This window comes from Cyphomyrmex costatus, unplaced genomic scaffold (genome assembly GCF_001594065.2).
Source record: "Cyphomyrmex costatus isolate MS0001 unplaced genomic scaffold, Ccosl1.0 scaffold520, whole genome shotgun sequence".
NCBI lineage: Eukaryota > Metazoa > Arthropoda > Insecta > Hymenoptera > Formicidae > Cyphomyrmex > Cyphomyrmex costatus.
Window position 1 is genome coordinate 129,108 of NW_017279439.1, and position 23,109 is coordinate 152,216.

Consider the following 23,109-nt stretch of genomic DNA (forward strand, 5'->3'; position numbering starts at 1 on the left):
ACGACATTTAATGCACATATATATAATAAATTAGTTACCAATATATTATCAATTTGAGGTTAGTTCTATTATTAAAAACATACATGATTTGTAGATTGTTATTTTTGATTGTTTCAATAGGTTTCGCTCTGATCTCAATAAGAAAATAATACACTTGATTTAAGACAATACGATCTTTTATTTTTCAAGTTTGTTTATAATTAGTTCCGAAATATTATACTGTTACAATTTTTGTACCACATATCACTGACTAGCTAACCAAAGACTTTTAGATATGAATATCTTTTATTGAAAGCATTATCATTTATCACGTACATTTTTAATGCGACATTTGTATTTAGTAAATAGAATTATCAAAAAAAAAAAAATATAAAATATGTGAATGTATAACATATATTTGATGTGCGTGTGTATAAATTAAACTGATTTTAAATATGAGACTGAATATTAAATTGCTTTATATTTTATTTTATATATTGCAAAAAAAGCTTATTTACTTTTTATTTTTAAGTATTTTTAATTTGTATAGTATGTTATATATAAATTTACATTTATGGACATATCTATTCCTATATAATTTATCACAATAGAGAATCAACTTTACATTTACAAAAACATACATAGTTTTATATCTTCTCTTATCAATACATAAAAAATTACATTATCCACGAAGAATATCTAATTCCTCAGGTGTGACGTGCATTCTTAATTCTTTTTCGCGAATCAGATCTTGAATCTGTGTGAGTAGTTGAGATGCTACTTCAGCTGCATCTATATAAATACTTTTTGCCCATGGACATTGTGTGATGCTTTCATGATAAATCTCTTCTCCTTTTTTCTCACATAAATTATGCTCGCGCAGAAGGAGCATATACAGTCTCCACAGCAATGGACAACATCGTATCGATGGTATTCTGAAAATAATTTTATATATTTTATAGCATATACTATGACATTTGTGTATTTAAATTTATTTTACAAGAATTTAATTATATTATAATTATATACCTGGAGAGTGTTAGATGAAATGATAATAGCTTATTCAGTGCAGCATTTACTGCATCATGATGATTAAGTTTCATTAAAATACCAATACGTCTACGAGCAGCCAGACACATCGCCATGGCTCGCCACAATTCAATCTCGGTGCTTCTACTATTGAATCTCCAAGTTGGTAATTCACTCTGAAAAAATAATTATTTTGTAATTCTGTTATCGATTTAGAAATATTTTACAACAGTTATTACGATTTCATTACATAGTATTAATGTAACATAATGCTTTTTACCTCTATGCTAGCGAATACAGATAAAGCATAAAAGTTATTTGGATGTGTATTTAAAATTCTGCTTAGAGTTTCTTTTAACATAGCCTGCATACTCTTAGTCCGCTCATAATGTAATTGCAGAATTGCAATTTGACTTTCAAACAACATTTCCTGCAAGTTAAAAAATTTTTTGTACATAATTGTTTAATTTAAATTTTTTTATTAATAACTTTTAATTGTTTATTTAAAAGAATATTAAATTAGTACCTGTAAGTAAGGATAATCCTTGGAATGATCAATACAGTTTCTCAACATATTGATAACAGTTTGGATATCACTGTCTTTAATGTATAGAAAGTATGCATAGCATACGATAGCATCACATTCCAAGTTTGATAGGAATAAAGTATTCTTTTCTTTTTCATTAGGAGGAACTTGCAGAAAATTTTGTACATACGAATGTAAATATGCTTCTATCAATGATTCTTGATTTTCGTTTTTGTTAGGTATCATTTGACCAAAAACTTTTAGTATCCATGATCTGTGCGATTCGTTGTACGTTCTAATATCAAGCAAGGTCTCGATGAACGTTCTATATACACTAAAAAGAGCTGCTTTTTCACACATATTGGTAATTGCAGATGGACATGTCCCTTGAGATTGAATAGCGGTTTCAAGAATGTTCATACAGTTACTGAATCTGCCCATTTCTAGTTCTATTAAAGCATATTCTTTATAGAAATATAAGTTATTTCTGTTTTCATCCTTTTTTAAAAATTCTTTTAACGTTGCCCTCAATTTTTTTCCTCTGCAACGAAAAAAATTGATTAATCTTTCATGCGGAATTAAAACTATTAAAATTTAGGTAAATATGAATCTTACTTATTGTCGTGTTTTAAAGGTTCATCTTTACCAAGAAAAACTAGTAATCTTTCCAATCGCAGCCACCAGACATATATACTTGTTCGTTCTAATAAAGGCAGATTCTCCGCGATCGTATGAAATATTTTGCGTACAAAATCTAAATATGGTTCCTGTGCCGGATGAAACTTGAGATATTGAGGACCTGACGTTAAACGTCCTTCGAGAACATCCTTCAATAATTCCTTCCTTTGATCATGACCAGCCATTTCGCCTACCATAGGATACATAAATGGAAGCAATATTTCTACAGATTCTACTCCCCAATGAAAGTTTTTCAACAATAATTCCTAGAAAAATATAAAGTATTTTTTTAAATTTATATTTATATACTTGTTTATAATCTTATTTAATAAATAAAATAATTTTACTTACTTTGATATAGTAATCTCGACAAGGTAGAAGTGGTACTTTCAGACATAAAAGAGAATAAATAGCCATTTGAAAGTTTGAATTACGGGAAAGAATTGGATGTATAAAGTCTGCTACATCTTCTGGTATAATAAATCTTCTAGAATCGCCAACTAATTCTAATTCGTCCTTACTAACGCTAATCCAATGGCAATTTTCTCTCAATGACTCTGTTCTTTGCCATAGTTGATTTAATGGTAATCGTGACATTAATATCATCTCTTCCATTTCAACTGAAAATTAGTATTATTATTTAAATACTATTAGTGTCAGTAATATTAATAGCATATATTTTAAATATTTTAATATTGTAAGACTCCCATTAAGTTTTTTTTTGAAAAATTAATGATATATTTTATACTTATTATATATATATAATATATATATATGTAGGCATTTTTTACATTTACCTCCTCAATAATTATCATTAACTTATTATATAATGTCAACAATATTTGGCATAAGTAAATAACTTGAAATATTTCCTGCAATTTGAATAATCTTAATATAGAACAATCTTAACAGAAGTCTTTTGTTGTAACTTACAATATTTATATACTTACTTAATTTTTTTTCATCTATAGATCCTCTAAAGGATAAACTATCTCTGTTTAAGTTTAGATTCAAATTTAGATTTAAACGTATTGTTTCCCACATTTGTTCCCATAATCCTGTTTGTCTGAGGAAAATCAAGGATCGATACAGCATATCTAGATAAAATATAATGTATCGAATTAATAAGATATGTGAAAGAAATATATAAGATTAAAGTGTTTGTCAAACGTATACTTACGCAGTAACTGTGCATCATAAATGGAAGGATTTGTTCTTGAGCGCTGTCTCAAAACACAGACGCATTTTGAATATAAATCCAATACTCGGGGTACAGTACACATTGCTACTGAACCTTGTGTGACCATGATAAAGTGTTGCCACAGCATGACATTCCCTGAATCTTTATTGACTAATATCTCTAATTGATTCGATAGTTCATCAGATGGTGTCAATTCTGTCATAAAATGTAGTTTTAATTTTAACAATTTGTTAGAATCTGTATTTTTCTCAAGGGCTTTTTCAACAATAGATAACTTTTTCAATACTATAGATCGATGCAAATCTTTAGCTAATTGGTGTCTTTGATAATGAGCCATAGTATCCTGTGAAATTTATATTGAAATATTGTTAGTTTAACTTTGTATCACATACATTAAAATATGGCAATGCTATTTGTAGTCTAAATGTACAAGGAATATTTCGTTAAGTACCTGAAAATCTATATATTGCAGCCAAAGTTCAACATCATGTGGGTTTTCTGTTAGTTGTTCATTAAATTCTCGAGTTTTACATTTTTGCTCTTCTTCCAAGTTCTTACACCAAGAAGATACACTTTCGTCTGCTTCATCATCTTGCTTCATTGAAGCCTCTTTCTCATTTGTCTTCTTAATAACTGTATCTTTTTTCTTTATTATTTCTACAGAGTCAATATTTTTAACATAATATCTATGAAATGCGTCTTTTTTTGATTGTTTGTCCTTAACATAACCGAGAAATTTTTCGCTAATGTCATAATATGGCCTTGCCCTGGAGCAATATGTATTTATATTATTATTCCCTTTATCTCTATGTCTGTCTTCAAAGTAAACATTCTTGACATCCAATTCATAATCTAATTTATATCGTTTACCCTCATGTGTACGTCGTTTTCTATCTGTTTTTTTACTTTTGTTGATTTTCTGTTTTGTGTGAACTTTTGTATCTTGAGAAACTGGTTCAGAAATTGGTACTTGCTTTTCTGCACCAAGTAAAGATTCATGTAAGGACTCGTCTGATGAAGAATACAGGTCAGGTTTTATTTTAATCGGAATTTGCGTTTGAAAACTTGAATTCGACAACCATTCGGTGGAAACATTATCTGAAATTAAAGCGTGCTATCATTGTTTGAAATTAAACGTACAATAAATATCAAAAAGTACACTAATTTCGAAGTGAAAAATAAAAAACAAAAATAATTTAGTACCAATTTAATTGTTTTCGCAATGTAAACATTGATCAAAAATTGAAATAATTACCTATATTACCGCTACTTGTACATTCGTTTGAATAAGCAGGAAAAAGAGACATTTCTTTTCTTTTACTTCTTTTCGTTTTCTTTGCGGCCCAAAAATATGAGGTTTTTCTTTCAACCTTTTCTTTCTAACCTCTTTCTCAACTTACGATTTTCGAATAGTCGGTAAGAGCGTGGTTCTTCTTTCAGTAGGTAATTACGATCTTCTATTACTAACCGTACTTAGTTTGATTCAGCTGTTTCTTGCTTCAACCAGGCGGCGTCGCTGCAAACAGTTTGAACAGCTGTTTCGCAATCGCAACTATTGACATTTAATTTTACTCGGACAATTAACTATTTACCTTTTTTTAGTTCCAAGAATTAGAAAGAGATAGAGAGCAAGTAGAGATGAAGTCAATCTATACACGCAATATAGAAATCACACATGTGAATCATGTGAGATGATACAGGATAATCTGCGGTTCCACGTATGTGACAGGTGATTGACAAGTGGCCGATGAGAGCGCAGGAAAAGAAAGGAATAAAGAACGATTAAGTATTCTGAATTGTTTGGGGCGCACAATTTAACTATGTTTATGTTAAGTGACACATCGTTTTCTCAGATAAAGCTGAATGACAATGCGCTTTGAATGATAGTGTGCTAGATAGGATACGACCACTGTCACGAAATCATAAATACCGATTACATAAATATTTTTTTTCCTTCAAGGCAAAATATATAATGTAATAAGGAAAGGAAGTATAATCAAGAAAACAACATTGATTAGTGGACAGGCGTATTAATTTCAAGGAGAGACGCTGAAAGCAACAGACAGTGAAAGCAACACTATATCTCCTTCGTCGATCAGTGGATGACATAACGTTTCTATTTTTCTTTTCATTTCTCATTGTCTTTGGAGTCTGTTGATCGTACAAATGTTTCGAAGATGCAATCTTGTCAAGCAGCTTTGTGGTGTCGCGAGAGCATCAACGGAAGCTGTTGCAGTCGAGGAGATGCCATCTCGGGTAAGCGTCACCGCATCCGTTAGAACACAGTCTATTTTTAAGATTTGACGTTTCTGTTAAAAATTTTCGTCATGATTGAACGAATATTATGATTGATTTAACAAATATCTCATTTATTGCAGTTACAGCAGCTCAGAACGAAATTACGGGAAGATAAGCATGGAATACTCACAGATACATTCGGGCGCAAGCATACGTATCTTAGAATCTCCCTCACTGAACGTTGCAACCTTCGCTGTGAGTCTTTTTAAAATTGTTTAAAAATTCTCTTGAATTTGTCGAATGTCGTTTAACACAGAATATCATGTTTTTTAACACGACAGGTACATATTGTATGCCTGCGGAGGGCGTGAAATTAACTAAAAAGGAAGGAATTCTGAGAACAGATGAGATAATACAAATAGCTGATCTTTTTGTCAAAGAAGGAGTGCGTAAAATACGTTTAACCGGCGGTGAACCCACAATTCGTAAAGATATCATTGACATTGTCGGTAAATTTTACTTTTTCAGTGTAAACGTGTTTAATTAATTTAATATTGAGTCTAATTCAATTTTTAAAATTTATATATAATTTACGTTTTAGGACAACTAAAGCAATTGAGAGATCTAGAACAGGTTGCGATTACAACCAATGGATTAGTTCTGACGCGCCAGTTGCCAGCTCTTCAGAAAGCAGGATTGGATGCACTCAATATATCGCTAGATACTCTGAAAGAAGAACGCTTTGAATTGTTTACTCGCAGAAAAGGTTGGGCAAGAGTGATGGCTTCCATAGATCTTGCTGTTCAACTTGGCTATAACCCCGTGAAAGTAATTTAATTCAAAAGCTATATAAATTTTAAACAAATTGTTACAACGGTGTCTCATGTAATCATTGTGTTTAAATGGTTAGATTAACTGCGTGATGATGCGAGGTCGCAACGACGATGAAATAATTGATTTCATCAATTTTACAAGAGACCGGCCAGTCGATGTACGTTTCATAGAATATATGCCTTTTCAAGGAAACGAGTGGAAAGAAAATAAGATGGTTTCTTTTAAAGAGATGAAAACAATAATCCGAGAAAAATATCCCGATTTCCAAGCTCTTCCAAATCAGCCTAATGACACGTCCAAGGTTTGTTTTTTCTAATTGCTAGTACTTTACTTGATAATTGAGTTAATTGAAATTGTATTATACATAATGTTCTCTCGGCAGGCCTATCATGTGCCAGGATTTGTAGGGCAGGTTGGATTCATTACATCCATGAGTCAACACTTCTGTGATTCGTGTAATCGCTTAAGAATAACGGCGGATGGCAATTTGAAAGTGTGTTTGTTTGAAGGAAAAGGCGAAGTCTCACTTCGAGACGCTTTGCGAAATGGAATTTCGGAAAACGCGCTTAAGGATTTAATAAGAGTAGCAGTATCACGAAAAAAGAAGCAACACGCAGGTATGCTATATATATGTATCGATCAAAGCGGAAAGAACGCGCGGTATTTAATAATGAAACTTCAATCCTTTTATTAAAAAAATCTTAGTAAAAATATTATATTTTTAATTATTTAAAGATCTTGTTCTCTTTTTGCTTTCTTGTCTCTTTCAAATTTTTTCCCTATTATCTGTCTATTTATTTTAAATAAACTGTAGCAGTATCGACAAACCGAGTTTATATCTCTGCTGTTTCAGGCATGTTCAATCTTACTCAAATGGAAAATAGGCCAATGATACTGATTGGAGGTTAATTGATCGTTATAAATAACTATTAAAATATGTTCGGATTTGTCGAAACGTGCACAGACATTATCGTAAATTGCTATGTTAATTATATTAAGCCTTTTAGAATTAATTTTACAACATATTTACGTTGCAGCAAGTCATAAGAAGAAACTACCTTGCATAATGAGTAATACCATATCGATACAGTACAAATATTTTCCATATATACCTAAGTACCTTAAAAGTGATGCAAATATTAGAATGTATTCGTCATTATCACATATAGACGAGACCGGTAAAGCGAGTATGGTGGATGTCGGTTCAAAAAACGATAGCAAACGCATAGCAATAGCAAGGGGATACATAAGAATAGGTTCTGTAATCAGTAATTTGATCGCGGAAAACAATGTAAAGAAGGGCGATGTGTTATCGGTAGCTCAATTAGCCGGTATTATGGCAGCAAAACGTACCTCTGATCTCATACCTCTGTGTCATCCGCTCTCCTTGTCTTATGTAAACATACGCTTAAAACTGAACGAAGAATCGCACAGAGTCGAAATCACATCGGAGGTTAGATGTACTGGCAAGACCGGGGTCGAAATGGAAGCTTTAACCGCTGTGAGTATAGCTGCTCTGACAATCTATGATATGTGTAAATACGCAGCCAGTCCTGGCACAATGCAAATATATGGTATAGAATTGGTGTCGAAAACAGGTGGTACAAAAGGTAATTTTACAATAGATAAAACGTAGGCTGATACCTTTGTCTAGTCGATAACACGAAATTAACGAATTATTGACAAAATAAAGATTTTCATTCTGCTGTGAATAATTAAATAATATAGAACGGAATACAATTTTATATGTATCTTTTAACTTGTAATCTTCCAAAAAACCTTAAATACGAGTATATTTAAAGAAATATTTTAATATGTTTATACTTGTGCGTATAATATTTATTATACGCACAAAATTTTATATATATTTTATATTGCAAAGAGGGATAATTATATTTTACATATATATATGTATATAATGTCAATGAAAGCATTACTAAATCTTATATATTGTCATTTTTTAATTATTGTTAACTTTTGAATATTTTTGTAATTGTATATGTGTAATTAGTGTGTGTAAAGATATAAAACATTATTTGAACTACGTTCGGTTTGGATGCACGTTTCAACGTTTCTACCTTTATTTTACATTTAATGAACGATAAAGATAAAATGATGATTATAAGTGCGTGAATATCTAAACTGAACGCAATCTTGTTACGCATAATAATGAAAAGCATAATTTTAGCGTTTTATTAATTGATATCCCATAGTCAATAATGTTTTTCTTTTTACAATAAAGGGATTTTTAATTATTAGATTTAAATATAAATAAAAAAGTTTTAAATAGAACGATTGTAATTATAGCAAAAGTCATGAATCAGATCAGGTATATTAAACAAATATATGTATTTATATTATAAATAGAAGATGCGTTTTGTAAATTTAAACAAATGTATATTTGTTTAAATTAAAAGGGTAACATCACGTAAATATTCCTACAATTATGTATGAAATGTTAGAGACATGTAAATAATTTATCGTCGCGAAAGCCTCAGAAGAGAAATTAGCAACAGAGTATAATAACGGGGAATAACACGATGGTGCTTGTATTGTTGCACCTGTAGAACTATCTCCCGAGTTGCGGCTTTTAATAAGTATTTAATATTACCGCGGGGATGAACGCAGGGGGATAAAAGCGCTCGTTGAAGGAAATACAAAGGGTTGGTAATATTTAAGCGGTTCCTGCTAAGAGTTATTTTATATTACAAATCACAAATGATTCGTATTGTATTTTTTTAAGAATATTGTTACGTTGTTGAAAGATTGTATATCGAAATATATTGTTTAATATACAAGAGAAAGGAGCTTTCTTGTGTGTATACGTCCGTCCCTTTATTTTCTTATTTATGCGCAAGAGGAGATTGCCTTAGAAAAATAGCGAATACGCCGTAAATCGCTTTATGCCGTGAACGCTTTGCGAATGGATAGAAAAGATAGCTAAGATAGGAGAGCTCGGCGCTTCGGGATGAGATGTGTATGTATGTATGTATGTCAATCGCTCCGGTAAATCGTGATAACGTACGGCCGCGTTGTCGCAGGAGTCCCGCGCGGTCGCTGGGATAAATACATCTCGCCGGTTGAGGGAGATCGCATATCCGATGTCGGGGACCTCTCGGCGCAATCGCACGTGCCCTGATAGAACGGGCACACGGCGCCACCGTGCCAGGATTTCCGAGCTTTTTCCCATCCCCCGCGAGGAGCGAAATTCAGTGCTCGGCCCGCAACCGTGTCGCATTACTCCTGATCGCTCCGTGCGATCGCGGTCGAGTCGCGTGGAGATCGGAAGGACGAGCGTTAACGATTGTTATCTAATTAAACGGTCTCTGAAGACTGTTACGTTTTTGTTTCCGGTACAATTTTTAACAACAATAACTTTCAACAATTAAATTTTCATTTAAAAAAAATGTAAGAGATCGGCTAATTATGGGGACGATCTTCCGATATTGCAAGGACGGTGAGAACGATCTCGATTCGCGATAATGTGAAAAGCGAGGACACATCGGCACGAGCGGCAGTGACGGCATTATGTCAACGATCGGCGTGATCCCGCGGGTGTTTGACGAAGGACCGCGAATAGAGAGGGATCGTTCGGATCGGACGGTGGTGGGAAGGTCGCTATCGGGCGCGGAACGGCACGTGAATTAGATCGAGAGATGTGCGCGAAGTGAAAGATGGCCCCGTTCCACGGCATGGCTCTGCTGCTCCTGGGAATCGGATACCTGTTACACGCGGAACCACTTCACAGCGAACGCGGCATCGGTAAATGTCCCGTGCTTCCTGCCCGTCCCCTCCCATTTCCAGAGAACCCTCTTCCGGCCCCGACACGTAATTTCAGTTGTACTCGAAGTAATTTCGGTCGCGCGAAGAGTGCACGGGAGAGTGGCGTAAATCATTTTTATTATTGAATTTATCCCACTGTTGGGGGCTAAGAGGATAAAATCGAAATATGCCGTTCGTAATATATTTAAGAATGAAATATTTCGACGCGTCGTTCGCAAAAATTGGAGATAAAACTTATACGACTATCGAAATTCACAAAAAATTTGATTTTACAAAGTTAAGTTTTTTTGTTCCGTCTTTTTTAAAAATAAAATTATAACGAAAGAACTTTTTTATATCCATTTTCTAAATTAATTTTAGCCGGAAAAGAAATTTTGCATAAATTGAATTGAAATTCGCTGATGATTATTTAATTCTGTATAATTTTATAATTCTTATTTTACATTTCACATTTTCTTTTAATTTTATATTTTACATTTTTAGATTTTTTTTCAGCTTTAGATTTTGCAATCCAGATGAAAATACGAAATTAATTAATTAACGTAAAAGTAAGATTATACTTTTGAGAGTTATAAGTATATTTACTTTAATTCTCATTAGTTAACACATATATTTTTTGAAGCTAGAAGAGCAATTAATTAGTAAAGCAATTATTAAAGAGTCTATGATTTTAAACGAAGTTGTACCTGATAGAGAATAATTAATAGCCCTTTTAGAAAATGATATTTGAATGAAAGATTATGACTAAAAAACGAAGATTATGACAAAGATAATTTATTTAAGTATATTTTTTTAATTCTTGTTTTTCTAACATATAATTTTAGCGTTTTCATCCAAGAGTAATATGTATATTTTGAGTTCATAAAACAACACTATTAATATTACTAATTTCTCAAGTCTCTATTCATTAAATCACTGTTTTGCTTTCCAAAGTTACTTAAACTCGACGTTCTTATACTATCACATACCATTATATACACATCAAGAATAATATGCATTCGATAAACATATTTGTGCATGTTATTTTCCATTAAAGATATTAAAATTTCGAAATATATTAAATAAACCAAAAAAAAGCAAGTCAAATTAAATACCTGCGTAAAGTTTGAGATTTTTAATTAATTATGTAATATTAAGTGATTATTTAATATTAATCCTACTTTTTCTAAAAATGATTATCTATACGAATGCATGCATATGTATGTAAAACAAACAGTTGATGCATCCAATATTCCGTATTGTAAACATTCCAATATTTTTTGTCGGAGACTTCGAGTTCATTTTTTAAACCGCGTTTCCTGTAATTCTTTCCGACGAAAGAATTACGTCAGCGGAGGAGAATAATAGGATGTCAACGCATGGTTTATGTCTATTTCAGTGCTCTTTCATCTCAACGACGACACATTCGGCAAAGGGGAAAAGTCGCAGCGCGGCCCAAAGAAGACCTATTTTTTCAATGACACGCCGCAAAAATTAACGGTCGCCATAGGACAGACCGTCGTTCTATCATGTCGTGTTAAAAATCTAGGAAACAGAACTGTGAGTCTCATCAGAGCTCTGCTCGATCTCACTGATCTCGAGTGTAGCTCGCGTGCTTGCGATAATTTAATGTGCTTGCGCAACCCCTTCGCTGCTGGCAAGTCAAGCGTAACGTGTTCATTAGAGTGTTCATTTAGATTCGATAGAGTTTCAAAAATGGCTTTCTTTGTACAACGATAATTCGTCGTGACTTTTTTACGCGGTGAAAGAGTAGAAGAGAGGGGTACGTCTGGAAAAAGTGAAAACCTCAGCATTTTCTTATTCATGAACCGGTGCCAAAAAGTCGAAATCGATATTCTTATCGTTCGGGACGCCTTCTTTATAGAATGAATCGCCGCGCGCCGTTACGACAACTCTACGGCAGTTTAAAAAGGAGGAAAACGCGCGTTCGCTTCCTCGTAGTCTTGGACAATTTCCCGCGCTGTAGAACCCTCAATTTTTCTAACTGTCTCCAAATGTTTGGAAAGGAATACAAATTTTCCCGTCGGAATTGTTAATTATACGTCTTTGTATCTCTACGAATTCCCTCGGGTCTCGAGACAAGATCGACGGAAAACTTCATTATGATACGAGGTAAGGAACGTGCGTGCGGACGGGTTGAATCAGTAGAAGCAGCGGAAGCAACAGCAGCAGCAGTAATAGCGCGGTAGAAGGCAGCGAAGGGGTTGAGGGCAAACTGCAATTACCTGCTCCTCATTCGTGGCACTTGGCGCGTGTGTGTATGTGACCCCCCAGGTGTCTTGGATCCGAAAAAGGGACCTACACATCCTGACGTCCATGTCGGTGACTTACACGAGCGACGCAAGATTTACGGTAGTCGGCAATCCGGAGACCGACGACTGGAATCTGCGAATAGATTACGTGCAACCGCGGGACGCCGGCATTTACGAGTGTCAGGTTAATACAGAACCGAAGATATATAGAGCCGTGACGCTGAAGGTTTTGGGTGAGTTTCCCTACGAGAGAGAGGCGAGGCGCGCGCGTCTTCGCGAGACCCATAAATCGCGCTTAAGGATCTCCCCGGGCGTCTTTCGCGGCCCGGTCGCACACGCTAGTGGGAACCAATTGTTTTAACACTTCCCCCTTTCTGACCATCCTATACGACCGTTCTACGGTGATCACGTCTCTCGCGAATCGCCGACAAAACGGCCACGTCGACGACGATTCGCTGAGCTTTTCGAAATGAAATAGAATCCATTTTCCCAGGTAGAATCCGACGAATGGATAGTAATACGATCTCGCGCGTCGTTTCTCAAGTGTAATAAAGCCAATCGCGGGAGCGCGAACAATGCACACTGCTTCGATTTTTCATTCTTCTCTTCTTCTTCGTCGTTATTGCTGTTTCTATCAGATATACAAGCGAAGATCACTGGTCTCCAGGAGTTATACATCAGGAAGGGCAGCACGATCAGCTTGACCTGCACTATAGAGCTACAGGATCTGCCTCCGAGCAATGTGACCTGGTACCACGCCGGTGCGGTGATCGATTTCGATGGGCCAAGGTATACGGTCGGAAACAGTCGGTCATTATACCTTTGTGAAATACACAATTAGCTGATGGAATCGTCCCTCGAATGGCATTAATATCGCGGTAGAACGAACAATCGTATCTCTAATCGGTATAATCTCTCGTCGGGTTCGAATTGAATCGCTTCTGCGCGCACACAAGGCCGTATGTGTCGAGTAAACATTAGTTTTCGATAGTTTGCGCGATTTTTGCGCGATTATCCCTATTCTTTCTCTTCAAGAAAATCGTTGCTATTCCGACGCGGATATACCGAATGAATTTTAATGCGGTCGATCGGAAAATTGGATCGACGCGTCAGACGTCGAGATAAACGCGAAATAAACCACGCACACAACACTCACACACACACGTGGATTTTGATGGAAACTTTCGCAAGCCAGTTCTCGGAAGTAACGCTCTTACGTGTTACGTTCGACAGGGGTGGCGTATCGCTGGAGACGGAGAAGGGTAAGGGTGGTACTACCAGCAAGCTCCTAATAACGCGTGCTCAACTTAACGATAGCGGTAATTATACATGCGCTTCGAGCAAAGTCACCCCGGCGAGCGTCATGGTGCACGTGCTAAACGGTGAGCAAAATACCGGTGGCAATATCGGTAGCGAAGGTGAGGGTTGCGACGGGGGGATTGCGAGACGGCTCATTTCGAAATTCTCCGCCGCTTTGCGATCGAGCGAGCGAGCGAGCGAGGGAAAAGCGTAATGTACTACATTGCGAAATTACTCCCCGAGCGCGTTTCGCGATAAGGACATACATTTGTTTTAATTCGCGCACTCGCAATCTCCCAGATTTCTCTCTCTCTCTCTCCCCTTTGTTTTTCTCTCTCTTTCTCTTTCTGTTCATTATATTAATATATTTGATACAAATAATGCGGTTTGTACATATATTAAAATGTTAATTATCTCTACAGCAATTGTTTAGATATTGCGATGGAAAGAGAAAACATTTTCAATTATGCGACATTCAATAATAGTTTATTTATTCCTTCGTTGCGACGACAAATAGTGCATATATTACGAGTGAATTTAATTGTCCAATGATATACTTTTGATATTTGGTAAACGAGAGCGCTGACTGACGAGAGCTGTGAATAAATTTTTCTTACCTTTCTTTTTTCGGCCGACGAATTCTTAAATCCTCGAGGATCCTTCCGCGCAAAGTACACCCTTCGTTTTTTTTTTTCGCTCTGCTACTTTGCGACGGGCCGTTAATAAATTTAATGTTCGTTAGCGAGCATCTCTCTCCGAGAAGGATCGACGAGATCGGAACGCCGACGAGATCTCGGTGAGCGACACAAAAGAGGCACCTTAGTCGTTCGGTATAATTCTCTTTTCCAGGGGAGCATCCAGCTGCTATGCAACACGGCGGCACCGGTGATGTAAATAGGAGACTTGTTCTGCTCGTCCTGATTTTCCTCGTTGATACGATGTTCCGGTGAGCGACATGCCACCAATCTCTTGCGAATTCCTCCCGAATTCACTCCCTGAGGCGACCGCACGGATGCACGCTGCGATGGAGAGGGATCGATGACATCGTCTGTCCGGCGTATGATTGCAGTAAAGCCGAATTGTTCTTTCTTTCTCTCTCCCATGGACGTTCCGCATGATCGGCGTATGCGTTGATGTTAATTCAGAGTCATTTGTTTGCCGGATCTCCATTGGCTCGGACTCCTTGGACTCTATAACGAATTCGCTAGAATACCCCCGCTCGAGATGTCAGTACGGATGTAATGTGTATGTAATGTAATAAATCTTTTGGAGTTACACAATTTGACTGTTTATTTTATGTAAATCGTTTTATCATCCCCTGCTGATCCTCTTTTACTGCGACCGAGAATTTTTTTTACGTAGAGGTAAAACACGTGCCAAGCGCGAGTCAAGAGAGGGAAAAGTGTCAATAATCGCGCGCGTATAAAATATTATAAATTCAATAATAAATTCAATCATAAATTCAATCATAAATTATTTTAGCAAGTGGATCTCAAACTATATCTTCTAACGCGCGCACTTCCAGCCGAGCTCGCCGAAATCGATTGTTCCTTCGTCGTCGTAGTCTAATAAAATTGGAAGGGAAAATTACGGATGCACGTAATTTGCGTAATTATGTCTACAAGCGCCGCGGCGGAGTACAATTGTATCAGGCTTGAAGTTGTAAACTGTGGCGGAGTATCTCGCAAGACTTAACGATCCGATATAAAACCGCGCCGACGGGCATTCTGCCGTTAAGTGCAAGAATTGGAAAAGCATAATCCTTAAAAGCACGTGCGTGACGCGCATTCGCCACGCCATGGGTCAAAAGGATTAAACGCGTTGCCCTTCTTGCTCATTGGAGAATCCGAGGCTCGCCGCTACCTGCGCCGATAATGGAACGAGTTTTCTCCCGGAACCTGATTCGACCACCGGGGGAAGCCCTTCTAGCCCGAGCTCGCCACTACCTGATCCCGTTAGGATCCCGTCGGTTTTATACAAATCGCGTGCGAGCAGCATTTGTTAGGCGTCCCGCTGCGAAGCCGTCCATGCAACTTATGGCGGATGTTATGTCGATCTCCACCATTTGTTCTTTCAAAGCGTGGTGGTATCTTACTTATTCCCTGTATACGCAATCTTTTCGGGGAGAAAAAATCTGGTAAGAAGTGTAAGCTTTATCGTGGAGTGTCATGCTGCAAAAGCTTGTACCTAAAATATCTATTGTATTTCGCTGAATTAAGAAAAAAAAAAGAAAATATAAATTGAAAAAGCTTCACTACGATATGAAAAAGATTTAATAAATCTTAATACATATTTCTATACGAACGGTACTAAGTAAATATTTATTTACAGTAAATAAATAAATAAATATTTATTCAATAAAAAAAAATGTTAGTTGAATGAAATGATGAAGGGTATTTGTATCGAATGTATTAAATGTATATTTATATTTAGGAAATATTTGAACTATTCAAACAAATATTTATTAAAATTTAAATTTTAGTTATATATGATAAGTGATAACATTGATAACGGATATTTGGGATATTGAAAGATGATAGGTGATCGTTGTCTGCGGTGATGTAAATGAAAACGGAAAGGTTTGACATTCGATTACATTCGGTTAATGCCGAATCGGGTATATTCGTGATGATTTTTAATACGTGCGCGGTTTGGTTTTCTTTACGAGCGATCGAAAATACAATATAAAACTGTGCCGTGTATAACAAATTTATGGCAAAAGTTCTATACAATAATAAGACACGTAAAAGTGTTTCGGAAGGATTTCGAAGGGATTTTCAAATATAAAATATCCAAATTGGGGCGAGAGATTTGCGACTCTGTGCAGCGCTTCGTAAACTTCGTTTGCAAATTTTCGTCTTTCGCTGCGACAGCCAGGAAACGTCACGGCAACGTCGCGGTGCAACGTGGTCTCAGAGCGCGAGAGTTCCATCTCGGCGAGAGAGTTACGTGAGATCGTGCGAGTTAGGTTGGATCGAATTTTTGAACGCGCTTGAGCTATCGCCCGCGCGAGTATCACTCTAATGAACGAGTTTACGCCATAATCGCGTGAAGCTTTTGAGCGCAAAGCAATTTTCCCGGATATTTCCCGGAAAATTCCGGCACACCGATGGTTCCGCAAAAGCCGCGAAAAACCCATCGCCGCGTGCCTCGCGTAATTGGTGTTGCGACACCGCTCTCTCTCTCTCTCTCTCTCTCTCTCTTTCTCTCTCTCTCTCTCTCTCTATCGCGTTTCATTCCGCATCTCCGACACTTATTGTTGACTCTTTGCACTTCGAGAACAAGCATAGATGAGAGATAAACACAGGTAAATAACTAAAAGGGATCAGAGAAACTCTTTCGGTACTTACTTCGCGTCGAAGTTTAATCGATAACAATGTTGTTCGGCGCTAGTTGCGTTCGCGATTCGGCTCGCAAAGTGGTACGTGAACCGTATAAACCACGCCAAGCAAGTTGAATTATTCGTGGAATGCACTATACACGCAAATGCAGCCTTTATTGAGGAGTTTCGCTCGTGGTCGAAACCTTATAAGCGAGACGACGTATGTGGCGTGTCCGCGAGATTGTATACAATATAAAAGAATGGGACAGGGTGGGATGGGGGATGCAAGACACGTTTATAAAGAAACGGAAAAGAAAATTCATCGCTGTTCTTTTCGCGTCCGACTCACAGAATCTAGATTCCGCACATAATAGTCTTCGAACCGTTGCCAAAAATAGCACAATGGAATCGCTTCTGTGCGAGAGAGATTAGCATTGTGAGCGTGGCAAAGCTTAGTCACAAAAATACTTAACGCTTCCAACTGAACAGCTGCGAGGAGGATTACGTCGGATTCAATCTTCTCGCGCTGAGAAAATATCGATTTCAAATCGGCCGCCGAGTAGCTCTGGCGAGTGTCTGGTTGGAAACGTCACAAATAGCAAAATCATTTAATTTCGTCTAAAACACTCGCTTCGGTTTAGTTCACGGTCGATCTCGAGGGAAGCAAACATCATTACCTTTCCGCAACGAGTACTGATTTTTATCGGTTCCTCGCAGAACAGCGGGCATTATCTGCGCAGATGTCAAATACGCGGGAAAGCACGAGAAGAAAGTTTCGGGGTGGAGCGTCTAAGAATTTCGCTAAGAAACTAAACCGGGCAGTTGCTGCTGTATTAGATGCTTTGTACGGCATGAGACCGGAGTTTTATCGAGTTACCCCACGAGTTTCTGTGACACGTTCGTGGAAGTTAGCCGCGTAACTGCTGATCGTCCAGGAAATTCTGTCGATTGTTTATCCAATCCTCTTATGCTTTTACCGAGTCTAGTTAAAAAAAGGAAGGAGAACAAAACAAAAGAACAAAACCGGAAAAAGTAAAATTTCAAACTTTTTCGTACGTCGAACGGAAGGGAAACGGTTCATTTCGCCTTTATTGCGCCTCTGTATGCACAAGCGGCATGAGTTGGCCAGAAAAAGTTGAAAGAAATTTACAGTTAACTAAAATCATTATACGGCGCTAAAATAAAGCGCCGTGAAGTAGTAATGCCGATATCACCGTCGACACGGCTTTGTAATAGCTTTGGTTGATGATAACCTACGGTAATAATGACGTCATTGTAATGCAAATTATAATCACGATGGCATTAATGATTTCATTAGCGGTCGGCGTTCGCACAACAACGAAACTCTCGACGAGATGCTTTTTATCATCACGTGTGCGACGCGACGTCAAATTATTGTCATCATTGCTGAATCGAACCATTTAGTTGCGTCCCATCGATCGCGAAATGTCTCGGGGAAGAGACGTGTTTTGCGTTTATCTTGTGTTCATGAAAGTATATGAATATTGCAGCGATTACTAAATAAATCCTCAGCGAGGTGTTTTCAGCATAGTTGAGCCGAGAGGGTAGGTAAATTTCCTTTAGTTTGTCAAAGGAAGTACTTAACGTTCTACCGTTCAAAGCTTAGCAAAGCTCGAGGGCGTAACTCCTCTTATATCGATCGCGGTGTTTGCAACGGCACAAGCGTCGGATAAACGCGGTTCGTTTGTGGTGTGGGATCATCTGCAATTGACAAACCGTGTCGATGCCCAACGATGCCGAACCCGCTCGATATCGATCTCGATCCAATACTTAACAATCCCGTCCGGACACACTCCGAGACAGCCGGAGAGTGAGACTTGCAAGAGTGCATGTTACACCTGGGAACGATGCTGCCCGGCACAGAACTCGGCACTGTTGTTGTTATGTAAAGTAACATATATAATAAATACCAAAATGGAATCAAATAGAAAAAAAATTTCTTAAATAAAAAAATTTTTTAATAAAAAGATGTAGCAAAATAATAGTTTTTATTATTCACCTCCTAACAATCAAATCAATTTACCATAATTAATTAAGCACTGCTTTAAACTTAATTATTTAGGACCGGTTGTTGCATCTTCGGATGCAAACTCATGGGATAAATAAAGAGTAAAAAAGTAAGAGAGAGAAAGACGGTAAGCTGAAGTTTACCGAAAGATGGAGCAGCCCAGCCTTAATTTAATATTTTTCTAGGATCGATATTAAACGTTATAAAAAAAAAAATGAAAGGATCATCTAACAGAGAACGTTTAAAGAAATTCTGTCGCAGTTCTATTTGAACATCGTAGATTACGCGCGGACGTTTCTGTGGCAGGATTTATGGTGGCGTAGCGCACGTAATTATTTGCCGAAATTGCTCGCGAAACTAAGGACGGAGATTGCAATAATTTCCTCCTTTCAGTAACGCGGCTGAAATTCTTTTGATGAGCGTCCTTTGTTCGGCGCCACCGTTCGCAACGTTCCTTCTCTAGAGGACAATTCGTTTATGTCACCTGTCACTGAAGACTACTTAAAATGAGTAAACACCAGGGTAAACAAGACGCTTCGGTGCCGGTATCAAAGAGTAAATTATGGCAAAATCTGCTCCAAAGATTGAGTATAAGAATACCGACGGATTTAGAGGTAAACGTGACCAATGTGTGCAAAAGTAACAATAAAATACGGTACATCAGGTTAGTAATTTTATAGAAATGTCATACGTGTGTTTGTCAAAAAGACAATACGTCTGAAAGATGTCCAGCAGGGTATCATTAATTTCTCTCGATTCAAAATTTAATCGGCAGCTGAAGGTGTCGACTCTGAAAATAATATTCGCGCGGATGCATCCATCTTATTTTCGTTCCCTGCTTCTTAATACAATATGTATTCTTTATCGATTTAATATTCCGAGATGCGCAAAACTGGGCGCTATAAATATTCAAATCAATCAGAGGATCTAAGAAATTTATGCGAAACCGCTTTTATGTATCTTTTTCTTCTTGCCGAGCGTTATATCGAGCGTTACGAAGTATCGCCATGGGATCTAAAATGGTACGTGTTTCTTATTTCCGGATATAGAGCCAGACCAAGAGAAAAACGCTGTCGAAGCTTTCCATGATTGGTTTCAATGGGGCCGGCATACTCTTTCACAAGCGCGGGGATCGACTTAAGGTACGTTCTCCATCCAGCACGGTGGAATAAATTGGATGGACGCAAATAAATTGAGTGAGCGCAGAAAATGAACAAGTTTTAATACAGGTGAATCTCGATGCGCCAGGCGAATCGCCTCCCTGTAATAAGGTTTTTCAAAAAAAAAAAAGAAGAAAATGAGATAAAAATTTTGTTGAATAATTTTTGGAACAATCGTCACTTCTGCGATTCCGATCAACTGTGTCAAAATTTTTCTACGACTATGCAATGTTATCTCATTAAAAGTATGACTTTTCCCCATATCATACATTTTATATTTATGACTCTTCAACACTACCGGCATTTTCTTCTAATATATGGCGCAGTAGTTTTCACGGCCGTTTCATTTATTATCACCGGTAAATCTTTCCGCTGATTTATTGCCGCGTTAAATTCCGTCCTTGTGAACAATATTGGTAGCACTTTTTAACGTCTGGTCAGATCCCGAGATATCAAAACACTTATCGTCTGGAGCCATTTAGAGCTTTTCACTCAGTGGCGGTCGACAAGATCGTTCGTGACGTAATGGAGATCAAGTTATCGGCGATTACGTCATACCAGCCAGATCAGACATCAAAATTGTGTTTGGAAATTGCCAGCGACGTGCTGAAGGCTGTCGGCAAGAAGGATTACGACAGGTATTGAAATTATGGAAATTTATTTCAGATTGAATTCCACTTCTCCCTACTTACTCCCGTCTCACTTTCCTCGTCATCTTACTGTCCTTTATAAAAATTACAAGTATCGTATCCTTCATTTTCTACATTCAAACAGATGACATGGATCGCTTGTATTCGTGTTCATCGAAACATTTATCTAATTTATTCCTTTTACGCGTTGGATGAAATACCATTATCTTTGTCAAGCAAATAGTGAATAATATGTGTATAACATAAATAAATATCAACATTTACGTCATCGAACGGTCATCGAACGAGAGCTTAACAACGATTATGTAAAATTATCCCTCGTAAAAAAGTACTACTAGTGTCATTGCTAGTGCTGTAGTATCACTACTGTAAATACAGTAGTGTCACTGTTGATACGAGTAGTAATCAGTAGTAACACTGCTCGTGACTAGTAGTATAGAAGTGCAGTATTAAATTTACTACTAGTGGTACTAATAGTATCACTACTGGAAGTAGTGCAATCTACAGTAATCGCATTCCCGCACTTGCGGTAATTATTTTAATACAAATTTGAATAAAAAAATCGATTTTAATCAATTATTTTAATCATTTCTTACTTTTAATTAAATTTTTTTATAATTTATTTTTTTTTGCGAATTTACTTCTGCATATTGCACTAATAGTGACACTAATAGTACTTTTTTTACGAAGAATGGAAAATTTATAAAAAAAATTGTATAAAGCCTACAAAAATTATTACTAGACGTACGATCCAGTTCTATAAGAATATTTATTTAATTTATGAGATACGATTGTTTGCGACTAGATACAAGATAGTGACGCAAGTATATATAATCCAGCGCTTCCAACAAAGTATGTACACGGCCTTCCAGTGTCTCTGGGACGTGGAACGTGATAATTACTCGTATCACGTGTTTGAAAACAATCATATATACGCATGGTGCTGCGTGTTCGGTGTATATTATGATTAAACGCGACGACACAATTCTGAACTAATATCTCGCATTAAACTCAACTGTAGTCCCATTAGTTTGTAATATCGAAATACACATTGTAACGCTTATACATATTTATAGAGTCATCGTAAACTCAGCACATTAGTAATTTCAATGATGCCGATTTCAAATATACATATATATCATGAATAATAATATTGTAACGGGTGCGAATACCAACAGCGCGAGAACACTCGATGCGTAAATCGCGCGTAAAATACACGTGAATGTATGAAAATATTAAGTATACGCGTATATAATGTATAATGAGAAATTAAATAAAGGAGAAAATGTGACGGAAAATGCGATCGGTAGCAAGTTAATAAAATCTTAATATAATTCTGGTTAGCTTCTGTACGTAGCTAATTACTTTCGGCATGAAGAAGTAAATGCTTTAGACTTTCAAATTCATAGAAGCGTCAAAGAAACCATCACGCAGCGGAATTTATACCTTGGTAAAGCGCCTTGTTTCGTTCCGAAAAAAGGAAATAATTGTTTCGGTTCCGTTTAACGATTCCGAGAATAAAGAAATAAGTATGCTTGAATTCTTAATTCAATCCGTTGATAATGACGATAATAATTATCGTTAATGTGGCATTCGAGCAAACTAATCGCTTGTAGTAAAATGCACCGGGCGACGCTAATGCTGGAACAATTACTTTACCGCGAACGCATGGCTGCAGCCATACAAAGCCATTGTTTTACTCGCGACAAAACGAGAAGCTTCTTGCACGGTTTCTCTGATAATAACGTTTCTTCAAGTACGAGCGATGACCCGGGATCGCGTCAGGCTACGGTGTTTAAAAAGTCCGGTAATTGTTTCTTCCCCCGACGGAATGAACAAAGGGTGACTTAAAAAGGTTTTCTAGTATAACTCGCTTCTTGCACGAAGTCCACCATATACAAGGTGTCCCAGATTATCGGTGACTTCTTTTCTTCGATAAGTTCAATTTTTGACCCTACAATTAGATAAAGTTTCGATCGTGTGGTTTTCCTTTTTCGGGAGTATGATTTCTTTCAAAATATTCCATCTTAAATGTATAAAATATATGTGGGTGTGCATGTGTATAATTATAAAAATTATTACGCAGCACAAATTTTAAATGAATGGAACTGTAATTTGATGTTGATTTT

At 36.8% G+C, this 23,109-nt stretch overlaps 5 protein-coding genes across 6 annotated transcripts; 4 read left to right on the top strand and 1 right to left on the bottom strand.

Annotated features, from left to right (window-relative positions):
* Nucleotides 1-641: 641 nt before the first annotated feature.
* On the bottom strand, nt 642-7,872 carry LOC108778827 (protein NRDE2 homolog). Its single transcript, XM_018546119.1, has 11 exons — nt 7,853-7,872; nt 4,669-4,929; nt 3,865-4,511; nt 3,393-3,756; nt 3,163-3,309; nt 2,564-2,832; nt 2,150-2,478; nt 1,535-2,075; nt 1,289-1,438; nt 1,009-1,184; nt 642-914 (listed from the first exon to the last, which is right to left on the bottom strand). Exons 2-11 carry the CDS (start codon nt 4,718-4,720, stop codon nt 662-664), a joined length of 2,928 nt encoding a protein of 975 aa, XP_018401621.1. The 5' UTR covers nt 4,721-4,929; nt 7,853-7,872; the 3' UTR covers nt 642-661.
* Mocs1 (Molybdenum cofactor synthesis 1) lies at nt 4,936-7,421 on the top strand. The gene is made up of 8 exons (XM_018546128.1): nt 4,936-5,142; nt 5,374-5,669; nt 5,792-5,906; nt 5,993-6,160; nt 6,253-6,479; nt 6,562-6,786; nt 6,868-7,102; nt 7,339-7,421. Exons 2-8 carry the CDS (start codon nt 5,580-5,582, stop codon nt 7,392-7,394), a joined length of 1,116 nt encoding a protein of 371 aa, XP_018401630.1. The 5' UTR covers nt 4,936-5,142; nt 5,374-5,579; the 3' UTR covers nt 7,395-7,421.
* Nucleotides 7,468-8,215, top strand: LOC108778833 (cyclic pyranopterin monophosphate synthase accessory protein-like). The gene has a single exon (XM_018546126.1). The coding sequence runs from the start codon at nt 7,468-7,470 to the stop codon at nt 8,119-8,121; it is 654 nt and encodes a 217-aa protein (XP_018401628.1). The 3' UTR covers nt 8,122-8,215.
* Nucleotides 8,216-9,715: 1,500 nt separating this feature from the next.
* LOC108778836 (hemicentin-1) lies at nt 9,716-15,051 on the top strand. 2 transcript variants are annotated; one of them, XM_018546130.1, is made up of 6 exons: nt 9,716-10,247; nt 11,647-11,807; nt 12,543-12,753; nt 13,159-13,309; nt 13,754-13,902; nt 14,669-15,051. In XM_018546130.1, the coding sequence occupies exons 1-6, from the start codon at nt 10,160-10,162 to the stop codon at nt 14,767-14,769; spliced, it is 861 nt and encodes a 286-aa protein (XP_018401632.1). In that variant the 5' UTR covers nt 9,716-10,159; the 3' UTR covers nt 14,770-15,051. The 2 variants fall into 2 exon arrangements, with proteins under 2 accessions (XP_018401632.1, XP_018401631.1); XM_018546129.1 differs by lacking the exon at nt 14,669-15,051 and having other exon boundaries at nt 13,754-14,048.
* Nucleotides 15,052-19,661: 4,610 nt separating this feature from the next.
* LOC108778851 (tctex1 domain-containing protein 2) lies at nt 19,662-21,951 on the top strand. The gene is made up of 4 exons (XM_018546148.1): nt 19,662-19,784; nt 20,220-20,312; nt 20,772-20,968; nt 21,786-21,951. Exons 1-4 carry the CDS (start codon nt 19,677-19,679, stop codon nt 21,949-21,951), a joined length of 564 nt encoding a protein of 187 aa, XP_018401650.1. The 5' UTR covers nt 19,662-19,676.
* The last annotated feature ends 1,158 nt before the right edge of the window (nt 21,952-23,109 follow it).